This window comes from Amblyomma mixtum, chromosome 10 (genome assembly GCF_055824585.1).
Source record: "Amblyomma mixtum isolate Tamu chromosome 10, ASM5582458v1, whole genome shotgun sequence".
NCBI classification, from domain to species: domain Eukaryota; kingdom Metazoa; phylum Arthropoda; class Arachnida; order Ixodida; family Ixodidae; genus Amblyomma; species Amblyomma mixtum.
Genome location: NC_143021.1, coordinates 156313981 through 156326965, shown reverse-complemented (window position 1 = coordinate 156326965; position 12985 = coordinate 156313981). Strand labels below are relative to the sequence as shown.

Genomic DNA, 12985 nt, shown 5'->3' with positions numbered 1-12985 from the left:
GCAAACCTCTCCGGTCAATTATATTGTTGAGCCCGTTGCACCCGCTGCGGACTTGCGTCGCCGTGGCGGCGAAACCATCCACGTCAACCGACTGAAGCCGTACTACGACCCCTCTGTGCTTCCTTCCCCTTAATACGCCAGGCTGGCTCCTTTTCGCCAGGGGGAAACTGTAGTGTGCCAACTGTGACAGGTTCCGCTACCGCCATGCGCCGACACTACGCTGCACCTGACGACGACGAAGTTATGCGCCGACACTACGCTGCGCCTGACGACGACGAAGTTGCCCCGCTCTCTTGGTGCTGGCTACGCCCGTCTACGCTGCCAGATCCTGCACGGCGGTTCGGTATCTTGAGGACGCCTAATAAACGCACCCCTACACCATTTAATGTACATTGCATTTAAACTTTCTTAGCTGTCTATTTTCTGAATAATCGCAGTTCTTGTGGGCACTTTTATGGACACGTTCACTTTTTGCACTGAACTGCGAATTATTTTTCGCCACTTGGACCAACTACTTCTGAGGTACTTCACATCCACACAGTGCGAACCAAAATATCCCGCAAGATAGGTTAGGTTAGGTAATGGGGTTTTACTTCCCAAAGCGACTAAGGCTATCAGGGACGCCATAGTGAAGGGTTACAGACATTTCGAGCACATGGGGTTCTTTAACGAGCTCTGACATCGCACAGTACAGGGGCCTATAGAATTTCGCATTCATCGAAATTCGAGCGCTGCGGCCGGGATTGAACCCACGTCTTTCGGGTGAGCAGCCGACCGCCGTAACCACTGAGCCACCGCGGCGGGTTTTAAAGTGAGATTAAAAAGCAATAATGGAGCTGTCCTTGAAGTGCAAGAATACTAAAGCACAGAAAGAAGCCCAGCAAATGCGAATGAGTACCCAAAGCGATCTAGAAGAAGTTTCATCTGTCTAAAACTGTGAACATGCATGAAGAATCCACAACAAAGACAATAGAAGGCAAACCATTTATATCAGCTTATTACGAAAGAGTGTTGAGCAGGAATGTTTGATGAAAGAATGCGATCTACAACTACGAATTTCGAGCCGTCATTAAGGCAACCGAACCGCATGGCCTCTCGGCGGCCCTGGCGGCTTTTGAATCCGCTAACACAAAAATACCTTGTACCCTGGTGCCTGTTCAAGCGAATTCTTTGTATGCCGCCCTTAAATACCTGCGTGAAAAGCTTTCACTTTTACGAATAATGGTACCCTATTTCAAGACACGCCGCCAGCTTCTAGGTGATGCATTGAGACAACATAGCAGAAAAATAACAGCGGTGTTTTGGTAGCGCAGGTATTAGAGTCATTCAGTTTAAGGGCATGGCATGACTGGATCTCTCAAACAATGTTTTTTTTGTTTTCAAGAAACTGCTATTTTTTTTATTTTGCATTGTCATTCTTGCTCAGTTATGCATGTTTCAATGCAGTTTTATGTTTCCACAAAAAGCATCCCTAATACATGTGGTTTTATGTAGGAAACAAGATAAAATTTTGCTGGAATTTAGAAACCACATTCTTTTTCTGAAATCTAACATTGGCAGGAATAATACGACCACAATAACGCTGGCTGGAATTTCTTTCGCAGAAAATAAATGTTTATTCGGTAAGTGGTTCAGTATTGCAGGGAAAACGATATTTAATGATTGCTTTGATATCGCTGCATATACGTCAGTTTCGATGTCTCCTAGTGTGTTAATATGCTAAGATGTTGTCTAAAGGTTGAATGTTTTGAAACTATCATCTTGATTTTAGTGACTTGGTAAATACAGGAAATAAATTTCGAATTTTATAATGATGCCAACAAAATTTATTCCCGAATTGCTGCACTTCGTGCAGAATGCGCTTTATTATATCGCGGAATCTGTAATAATATAATCATATATAAGTCCTTTCTGCATCAATTATTTTCTTCTTCATCTCATGCTCTTTTCGCAAAGAAAACTCAGCTGTAGTGTCCGTTAGTAAAATATTCCACAGAATGAGAAAGTAAAAAAGTTACAGAAGCGTACAACTTGCTGGACGCACCGTATATGTTCCCCATGGCTCACTTAATATCGTGTGTTCCAAAAGCGATCTTTTTCTAGGCCGGAAAAGGCACTCCCAGTATGTCCAGGAGAAATTTCAAATATAGCCCGCAGCACTGATATTTTTGATAACGCCTCTGAACACATCGCGAATTTAGTGCGACAATGCGCGCGATCAGCGCGGACAGCAAGCCTTATATCTTAATTGTACATTGCTAGACGATGTAGTATTGAAATGTGGATGGTGTTAAATGAACGTTATTAGTCGGGAAGGGCGATGCAAGTCCCGAGCTGTGCGTGAAATAAAACTTAGGAAACAGCGTTCTGTACGGCAAGAAAAAAATTTGTGTTTGCGAGAGTAATCAACGCGACAGAATGATAGGACAGCTCGATAAGACATATTTGCGATGACTTCAGTGCGCTGGTGGCTCTTTCGGAGCCTTATTTTGCGGAATGGGCCGAGGTGAGAAAATTAACTGTGAGAATCAAGTGACGGTAAACTTAAGGTGTGCTTTATAGTTCAGATACTGGCAGACTGTTTGTAGTTCTGAAAAATGAATGGAGTGGAATTATTCAGAATGAACTCGCAGGGAGTTACTTGGGCAAGCTCGGCGGAATTTCACTAAGGACTAAAGCTTTGCATACAAACAATACTTCTGATATGGAGGCTAATGATTTGCATACAAGCAATGTTTGTCACATAGGGGCGGAAGACAGATTACGTCGTAGATATCCGAGCAGTTTGTTAGGGTTGTTCTGCGACGCCAAAAGGCTTTTCTGTCCGCCTACCATTATTAGTGCCGCCCGCGATCTATTAATGCGACAGTGTTAAGGCTGCCGTTCTTTAAAAGATCCGGCGGTTTCGTCATCGTTCTTCTCGGTGTTGTAAGCGAAAAATTTCAGGAGAGGCAACAGAGGTGGGCCACATTAGTCACCTGACCTTGTAGCGGCAGCAAACTGGCCACCGTGGCGAGTGGCAGTTAAATTAATGATTAGTAACGAGAGGTTGCTCAAAAAAAAATTACCTTGTTCTCTCTAGCGGCATCATCGGCCATCGCAGAGCAATGACGCATCGCTTAGCCGCTGCAGCACTGCTCCTGGAGTGCTATGTCGACTCTTAGGGATATACGAACGCAAATTCCGAAATGACCAATCCTGCATGTGGGGGCAATAATCCATTAAACCTCTCTTGTCATGCCTTTAAGGCGGAACTTAATAGTCTTCTCCTATGGTTCTCTTCCTGGGTGGACAATTATTTGTGAATGCTTTCCGGGGCAAACGCATTATGATCAGAGCTTGAGTGGTGCCGTAGAAAGTTACTCCATCTCCTTTCTGCTTCTAGCTTCGCTTCTCTGCATTCTTGTGAGCTACAGCTGTCCAGGCTCTGAGAATGGTGGCTTCTGAACTGTTTGGAGAAATATAAAACAATTTAAAATCATGTGTGTCAAAGAATATACTATTGAATTCAAGCAACATTACACTATTTGCCGGGACAGCAATCGATAATAAATACTGTAGTGAAGTGGCAATATAATACTGCGAATGAATATTGTTTAGTCCCTGAAAGGCACCGCAAGCAAGAAATATACTGAAGGGATGAGGGGGGGGAGGGAGGAAGGACATATTTCTGGCCCCGCTATAACACCACATTCTTTCGCTTTGTTGGTGCCTGTTCCCTCCCTCAGTTTTTCTTTAGAGATCAAGTGTGAGTTTCGTTCATTCTACTCTTTACAAGCAGAAGGGATCTGCGTTTCGGCACCCTTTGACTTCGCAGGGGAACCAGAGTTTGGGGCAGCCGCGCGGCTCATATTTTCTGAGAAATACCACAGATGTAAAGACAAGGAAAACTCCACAGTAAGTGATATGAAACTTTATTTTCTTGGAACGCTTGCATGATAAATTTTGTCATGAGTCTGAGATTCAGCTGATATCACTAGGATTTTACATTCCAAATGATGCCTGATTCTTGTCTTGAGAAGAGAAATATTAGTGTAATTGCGGATAGTTTGGATTAACACTGAGCATAACAGCGGCTTGTATTCAGTAGAAGCAATATTATTCTACTATAAAATCAGTTTAAAATTATAGATATTGTGGAATAAAAGATTTCAGAAGTCCGTTTTGTTATGTCTATAAGAAAAAATTGATAAATGAAGCACCCTAATTCTTTATGCATAGGAGAATTTCTAAGTTTAAATGTCAACTCTATTTAAACAAAACTAAAAAAAAACTTTCTGGAGTGTTTTGTGTGGTGGAAACTATGCCAGACAGGTAACAAAAAAGGAGACATAGAGAAAGGAATTGCTTAAGAGACGAACGCCCACTTTCAACTTCCACGTTATCATTATGCCGCACACATGCACTTAAAGACCGCATGTCGAGTCTGGATTACTGGCCATCCGCTCCTCATAAACTTGGCGCTGCACACCTAGTGCTGTAGCATTGTCGAAATTTGATTACGTCGTAGAGGCAGATAATATCAGCTCACAATAGGTTATTACTCTGACCACCGCGAACTTTTTTTTTCATGATAAAGTGTGCTTGAAATAACTCTAGAGCGTGCAAAATCTCTATTGTCAGGATTGGAATTTAACGCGGAAACGTTCAACAAAAGGAAAGCTGCGCATGTCACCAGCCTCAACATGCCCTAGCAAGAAGAGATATATGAAAATGACAAATGTTTTTGTCTTTATTTCCACAGAAAATTGTGCTTTCCGATTGTCGTTACTACTGCGAAAAAGATGGCGGGCTGTTCTTCGGTAACTACGGCAACGGCACCGACAACTCCTGCTTTGTAAGTATTTTGGCTGTTTTAGAACCTTGCGGCTGGAACTTCCTGTATTAATTTGTTTGCCCATGGTGTGACTAGTTTATTTTTCATGTAGGGGGAGGAGTGAGAGAGCACGGAACTTCTAGGGCGGAATGTGTTGTACTTAATCGGCTGCGTTCCGAGATGAAGCGGTAAATGCTGGTCGGACTCACACTGTGCCCGTCTCTTGTGTCGTTTTCTTTTGAGCGCATTCGCTCTGCTGTCACATACGCAGAGAACAGCTTTACAGCATGATTCAGCGGTGAGACCATGCACGAGAGTAACACCCCTCACTGTTTCTATCCACTGCTGTGCCAGAATGAATTCGGCGTTCGGCAAGTCAGCCCAAGATCGTGGGACTGACATCCGCGCGCGGAAGTCGCATATGAATGTAGGCAGACATTACGAAATGCCGTGTTCTGCATGAAAATGGGGCGTAAAGAAACTTGGTTGGTGGCAGTGCATCTGAATGTCAACATGCGAATTCAGGTCATTAATAAACGATTTTTAGCGCAACGGAGACAACACAAGAAATACGACAACACGGACGCTCGTGTTGTCGTCTTTCTTGTGTGTTGTCCCCGTTGCACTTAAAATTGTTTATTATGTCTTAAAATCAACTAGCTCAGCAGTTAACCCTCTCAGGTCGTTAAATTTTGAAAAACGTTGTTCCGGCGTCCAACAACGAACAAGCAGCGTGAAAGCAACAAGAAGAAGGAGGTTTATTCGAGATTGCTTGCTGGTATATATATATAGCCTACAGGCGGCTGCATGATATCGGCCACGTATTACAGATATCACGCTGGACAAGGCCCATACAAAAGTGTGCATGCGCGACTGATACAATACAAATGTTAAAGAAGTTTTTATATTCAACGCACTGCCACACGCCACCGACTATGCCTTGTTGCCAGGGGTGCCACTGTATGTGACTTCCAAAACAACGCTGAAGACTTGGTTCCTGTGCACCTCCCAACTCGTTATTGATAATAAAATAGTTTAGCGAACAATTTATAACGCACATTTTCCCTCCGTTAAGCTTCGCCTTAAGAGTAGACGCGACAGCGCCTTCTCTTCTTTCCTCTTCCCATTCCTTTTCTTTCTCACTTCTCGCCTAAACTCAGGTTGCAGTCATAGTTCGTCGGTACATCGTGCAATGCCACGAACTGCAATGCCACGAACGCCAGCATTGCTTCCGCGCCGAACGAGCGGCCAGCAAGCCGCAAGCTTTGTGGTGAACGCGTCTTGGATGTGCGCAGCGTTGTTCGCCGCTCACCGCGTCATTCCTGCGTCCCGGCACGGCCCCACTGCGCCCGAAGGGGACGAGCGGGAGGCGCTGCCGTCGCGCGCTATCTGTTGGGACAGTGCCATACATTGCGAGGAGGAGGGAGTGATTTTAGTGGACGCCGCCTGACAGCGCTACGTGGGCGCCAAGGGAAGAGGCAAAGTAGCGTAAACGTGCTTAGCTACTCGATTAACCGCGACTTCTGTAATTGCAATGCTCATAATTACTAATATACACCACAGTACATGCCTCTAACGCACCCTTCTTAGAGAAAACCCAAACGAGCCTTTGTTCATTCCAAAGCATTGAGCTGGCGTGGTGGAATGGTTAGCGTGTTCGTCTCCCGACTCCGGGAGGTCCTGGTTCCAGCTCCCGCTCGACCGATTTCCTACTTTCTTTTATTTATTATTGCTGCTGGGATTTTTCGCTCGCGGCCAACGCCGCTGCCGCCGACATCGGCTTTTCTGCGACACGGGACTCTTAACGTAAAAAGAATGAGGTTTGCGTTAACTTTCCATCTATGACCTGAAATCAAATCCGTCCCTATGAACATGAGCATCGGCGTCTTCTCCTTTGGATATCATTCTTCCCTCAGCAATTTCTTCGGTATTTTAGGGTCTGTGCTCGCGTACACAAGCACAAAAAGGGGCCAGTCAAAAGGCCGGAACCGAATGTATTGAATTACGTCATTCAACAGACGGCCCCGAAGCAACCATGAAGCGAATTCTCAAAATTCCTCAGACATATGGACGGCTCCAGGCCGGTGTGGAGTTGCAATTGTGCCCAGCATAGCTTTCGCACTATTCACGTGGCGCCGACCATCTTAGGACACATGCACTGAAGCACCGTGACCAACACATCACTTGATATGCTTGTACCAGATGTAATGGCCACTTAACCTGCGCCAATTTTTTGACGCAAAAACAGCTTACCGGCCAGAACGAAGCAAGTAGAAATAAAGCTGTAGGACATAAACTCACGGGCGAGTCTGTTACACATAGTAAGAATCGAAGCAGCCCAATGGTACGAGGCTAAAAGGATGCAAAGCGCCGTGTTTCCCCCTTTGTCTTCTCTTGGCCTCGTGCAGTTGCGCTGCTCCGCTTGTTACAAGAAAGGCCCTTTTTAGGTTCACCGCTTCTTTGTTTCTTGTCCCCACTGTCTCAACGTACCGTTCAAGTACTTCCAGAAGACCCCGAGAGATAGCTTACAGTCTAAAAATGTAGAATGCGGCTCACCACATCTTCTTAAACAAATTTCGCATCACCATCTCCCCGCCATTACAAGCAAGAAGGAGTCTGGCAAATTCAGTTCACATAATGTGATTTAGTGTGGAGAATCGCATATATGAGATTTATAACAGGTCCTTTGTACACAAGCCTGCACAGAAGGTGAGCAACTGAATAATTGAAGTACATATCGCTCATCAGGCACATAAACTGACAACTTCAACTCGGTAATATTGCAGATATACATCGTGTATGTGCGATGACTTCGAGTACATTTCAAAAATATGCCTTCTGAGATGAAAGTGTGATTCTTTCCCGATCATAGCGGCGGTGTTCGCGGTTGTAATCAAATGTGTTAAATAATTTCATGATTTTGCAAATAAGTAAATGCCGCTAAATACATTTAAACTTTTTGCGCTCAGACGCATGGTTACAATTATAGAGTTGTGGCTGGCTGTCACCACTTCGCGCGCAGTAGCGTGCGTTCGCAGACACCCTTAGGATGTGTGGGAGTAGCCGTCTCAGAAAGAGAGATGCCCTCGACTCAGCGTGGCAAGCTCTGCGGAGACCAGCTACCAAGTGACTAGAGGTTTTTAGTCGTTTGGTGCCCAGCTTTCGCCGGTTGCAAGCCAGAGAATGGGTCGGAGCCCAAGGTTCACAAGCAAAACAAACTTTATACAGTAATGAGACGGTACAGAGGATTTTACAATCAGCAGTACAGGCACATACAAAGTTATCAACAAAACAGTGCAACTCGTGCAATGTTACACTTGCAATACAAAGGAATTATTGCACCTAAAGTGCACTAACGCAGAAGGGAGGCAACCATACAAAACACAATTTGTTCACCGGGCACTGCGACAGTCCGACGACCACAGGTTCACGACGGAGGTTTAAGCTGCCGTCCCGTAGACTGGCGCACGCTGCCCCGTTGGACAGTGGCTGGGCGCAGTGGTGTTTTCCCGGGAGTCGAGCGGGCGCGCTTCTCTGAAGCTTAAACGGCGGCTCGGGCAAGTCGACAGCGGCCAACACCCTTCTTATATACACTTGCTCCACGTCTCTCTGTTCTTCGCGCCAAGTCAGGCGCGCACATGCACATAGTATCGGCTGTGCAGTCTCCTTCTCCTTCTCGCGCCGTGCGCTCGACCCCATATGTCGAAACCGGGAGTGGCTTCGAGTTGCTTACAGATTTTTAGGGCCTGGAGCCGCCGCCGACGCGCGAGTGAAGAGGGAGGTATATCTCTCTTAGCACACGAAAGGCTCTTAGCATCTCTTAGCACACGAAAGGCTACGCCCTCATAGAAACGTCTTCGACAGTCGAGAAGGTTCGACGTCATGGCTGACGCAATCCTCCCGCGCGTCGCGTCGGCGAGGGGTGATGGAGGGGGAAGCCACACACGCAAGGCTAGTCGCTCTCCGGGGTTTCCTTCTCCCTGTTTTACGACATGCGCCGGAAAGTGGTATACGAGCGGCGCTGTTGTTTCTTTTTCAAAAATGCGCTCAATTTTGTGACACTGGCAGTCAAAGCATCCAACATTAATTATTAGACAGGCAGCGACACACTGCCCTTCGTGCTATGGGGAGCAGAATTTCAGCTGTCCAGACGCGTGGAAGGGACGCGCGGTAGCCGAAAGGAAAGCGTAGCCGCTCTCAAGCCTCTCCCGCCTGCTAGAACGCCACGCCAAATCCGGCAGCTTGAGCCATAGGGAGAGAGAAAAATGTCTGTGATGCGCTCGCTTCGCGCAGCTTAACTTCTTGGGTGTGAATATGCTAGCACCACAGCAGACACATGCCCTTTCCACGAGTCTATGCTGCCCAAAATTCCTAGCCTCGTACCGCCAAGGGCATTAAAGTTCTTGTTCATCGAATAATCGCTTTTGGCTGCCGCTATGTACTGCCAGAATTCATTTGCCAACAAGTGCTTCGCAGCTGAAGCACAGAGAGGATTCATAAAGAGCGGGCACTCCCATAGGGCCCAGTGGCCCAATTGACTGTAGCGCACCAAGCGGCGGGGTGAGGAGGTTTCGGTTCCTGGCGTGCGCAGTTTGAATGCTAGCATGCGCTGCGGCCTGCTGCGCCTACGTGGCGCATCATTCCTGTTCTGCATGGTCTCTTATTCTATTCTTATTTTATTCTTATTCTATTTACTTTTGGTCCTGAAAGAGGAAAATTACATTCCGGGCGCTCTTGACCAGAAATCAGCGCAGGTGGCCACGGCGTTCGTCAAACATTGACAGTCCAGAAAAGACACCAGGTGCTTTTGTAAAATGAACAGTTATTTTGCTGTATATAACCCCAAAACAAATATAGTAGCATCGCCATTTAGCACATCGCTAATTTCGTTCCGCGCTTCTTGTTGTCCATTCCTACTGCCAAGGGGCGCACAGCAGTGGCTCTCACTACCACCGGGCACCCTCAGCTGAAAAGTAAACTAGGAGCAGGTGTTCTCATAAACCTTGCACAAAAACTGAGCTAACGGGCAAAATGCGCAAAAGCGGCGAAATTATGAAGAAGGAAACATGCTTTTCACGAACCTCGCATGCGGAGCATTATTGCATCACATGCAAGATGAACCTCCTAATGATTTACGAGCATTCTTCGATTCCCCGACGTTATTTTGTGCAGCCTGACATCTACAAGCACCATTCCAAGGTCCACTGAGCGTTTTGTTCGATAAAGCTTTGGTACCCGGTCGGCTACAACAAGGCCTCCCCATAAGTCGCTCACAGTTTGTTGGGGCTCTGAGAACTAATGCGAGGGTACAATTTGCATGTCTTCGCAGGCGCAGAAGACAATGCTGGGAGCACCAACTCCACATTTTAGAATCTTTAGAAAATCCTACCAGTCTACTTTTTTTCTTAGTCGTTTTGCAAAGCGCACAAGCAAAGCGTAAAGCGCACTATGCGGGTGCAATGCCCGTTTTCATTAGAGTACACGACGGTGCCTTCCATGCACAAGTTTCAATTGTTTAGCTTTTTATGTGTTACCTTTCTTTCCGGGGAGTCTTGAAAATTGCGCGCCAGTATTGACAACGTGGCAAAACTAGTTTACGACTTGTTTGCCCATTTTTTTCAAGTCAACCACATATTTTATCCGACCGTCAACAAATATCACTCGAAAGAAGTAGTGCATTGTTGGTGACCATAAAAACTTCGCGTCCCCGAGCAACTCAACGCACAACAATGCGAAATGAACGGCAAGGCCAAGCGCACAAGGCATATGAGCACTCTTCACTAACTGCGCACGAACCGGTGTCACGGCTGGTGCCAAGGAGCGAGCCTGTAGGCGTGCCTTTCACCCCTGCGCCATACTGCGCCGGCCGGCGTGCTCAGCGTAAACTGCTGAGCACGCAGTTTTTAAAACATTTCTCACCTTGCCGTCGCCAGAAACCGCTCGAGTTCCGCGTCGGAGACCAAGACAGACACCAAAGCACGGAGTGTGCGAGCGTACAAAGACGCTGCACGCTCACAAGTGCAGCCGACCGTTTCCTGGGGCGCGATTACGAGTCGCTCAAAATCGTCTCAATCGGAAAGTGTCTCAAAAAGTGTCTCATTTGCCCCGTTCCTATTGGTCGGTCGTGACCAGCGGCCATATTGGTTTTTTGCGTCACCGGCTTACGTCATAAGTGTGCCAAAAGTGTTGACGTTGCTCACCTAATTATGCGAGCCGATTGAGACGATTTCTTGCGACTGGAACGAGTGGTCTCAAACCGCTCGAGACAGAAAATGGCGGTTGTTTACATGGCCGGTGGCCGCGCGAGCAGCGGTGTAAGAGGGTGCATGAAGACGGTTTTGACGTGCCGGACGAGTTGTTTCGACGTTTTGACATAGGAAGGAGCATAATGGCTGTGCGACGAACTCGCCGTTGAACTTGGAGGTGTGCGGGTGAGTGCGCGGTCAGTGGAGCGGCAAGTGCCTGTGCGCGCCTTCGCCGCCGGTGAGTTTCAAGACACCGTAGGAAATGAAGTAAACGTCGGCGTAGCCCAACCGACTGTGCAAGTGTTTGCGGTGAGTTGCGGAGACCACTGTCAAAGTTAAGTCGCCGAAGGTGCTCGCTTTCCGGCGAGACCCCCAAAACAAGGAAGCGGCGAAGGAGGACTTGCTTCGCATAAACTTTCGCCACCGCAGTATCCCCGGCGGCGTCATCCGAGCATCATCGGAACGGAACGGCAACAACACCAACACGAATGTCAAGTGCTTAACCCGAAGCGGGCGGCATGAGTTGGTTACGAGGCGTCGTGAGTGATTGTTGGCGCAGTGACCGGGCGCGTGCCGGCTCTTAATTCCCGCAGTGAGATTGCAAGCTCCCAGCAGCTGCACCGGTCTGCTCCCGTGTGTCGGCAGTTGCTGCAGTGTGATTTTTCATGGTCGCCTGGTATTTTCTGAACAAAAATAAATAGAACTACGCATCGCCCTTTGAGCACATTTGCCGTCGATAGCAGGCTAGGTGAGTTCACACTGGCGAGTCGCGGAGGTCGCGCGACAGGCTAAAATCGATTTATTACGCTCCCTCCCCGCTTTACATGTACTTCGGAAACGGTAACTAATTGACCGAAATCGGTCGCCTAGAATACTAGCGCGACGATTGCAACTCGCCAGTGTGAACTTGCCTTAAAGCTGCCTTCGCCGGTTTTCGAGCCAAGCGCTCCTTCCAAATTGTTCTCGGCAGACTCGTATAGCAATCACTGCCTTTAAACAGATTTTTCCGCGCACTTAAGACGTCTGCGCAGTACTTTGATTCTGCGTAATGTGTAAAAAAAGAGGACAGCCGTCGAATCAGCTGATTTTTTTTCTGGCTGCCATGTTATCGATGGCTGAATATGTGCGTGGAGGGATAAGGCTGAATCGGTTGAATCAGGCGTCAGCTCACGCCGCCTAGCCGCCGCTACCGACGCTTTTCCCGCGTCAGCGCAAACTCGAGGCAGCAAAAGTGACTGAAGAGCAAACTTAATTGCGAAATTGAGGACGCTTCTTCTTTTGCTTCATGTCGTTGAGTTTGAAACAGTTTTTTAGCGAAATAAAACATTCTTCAGATAGTTAACTGTGTGTTTACAGCGAAACTTTAGTATACGGTCCCTTATTGCGCAACTAAATGCTTCCTGGGTGGAACCCTACTATTAGACACCACAACCTCGCTGCTAATTGGTTGATACCGCAGTCAACAACTCGCGGTGTCGTCATTTTGACGTCAGAGTCTCAAAATTGAGACAAAAACTCGTAATCGCGCCCCTGGTTTCGTTCTACCTCACCTGCCCGTAACCCGTATGATCTGTCGCCGCTCGCCCGCGCGCCTACACACCCGCGCCTCCCGCGCGCGCGCATGCCCACGTGTGCTAACGCTGGCGGCGTCAAAAACAGAAGGGATATAAGCTAATCCTTTACATATTTCCTAGGGGAATATTTCGCCCAGTGTCCGCTCTTTACAAATTTCATTCTGTATGGCTGAAGTATAAGTGTTATTAGCAGATAGTAGTCAAATAGTAGTAACATAGCAGATAGCTGATAGTAGTAGTATTACAAAACTAACAAATTTCCCTGAAAAGTTTTCTCCTTTCTGGCGATGTAGTCGCTTTGATCGCGAAGGAACCATTTTATCTCTACAAGCGTGATTCATAGCCAGCAC

General features: G+C 47.2%; 1 protein-coding gene across 3 annotated transcripts in view; it reads left to right on the top strand.

Moving 5' to 3' along the window:
- The window catches only part of LOC149327444 (uncharacterized), a 43162-nt gene that overhangs the window by 29053 nt on the left and 1124 nt on the right, over positions 1-12985 (top strand). For all 3 annotated transcript variants that reach the window (XM_089562422.1, XM_089562423.1, XM_089562421.1), the window contains 2 exons: positions 3818-3897; positions 4745-4837. In XM_089562422.1, the coding sequence (XP_089418548.1) occupies positions 3818-3897; positions 4745-4837 (173 nt within the window). The remainder of the gene's footprint in view (positions 1-3817; positions 3898-4744; positions 4838-12985) is intronic.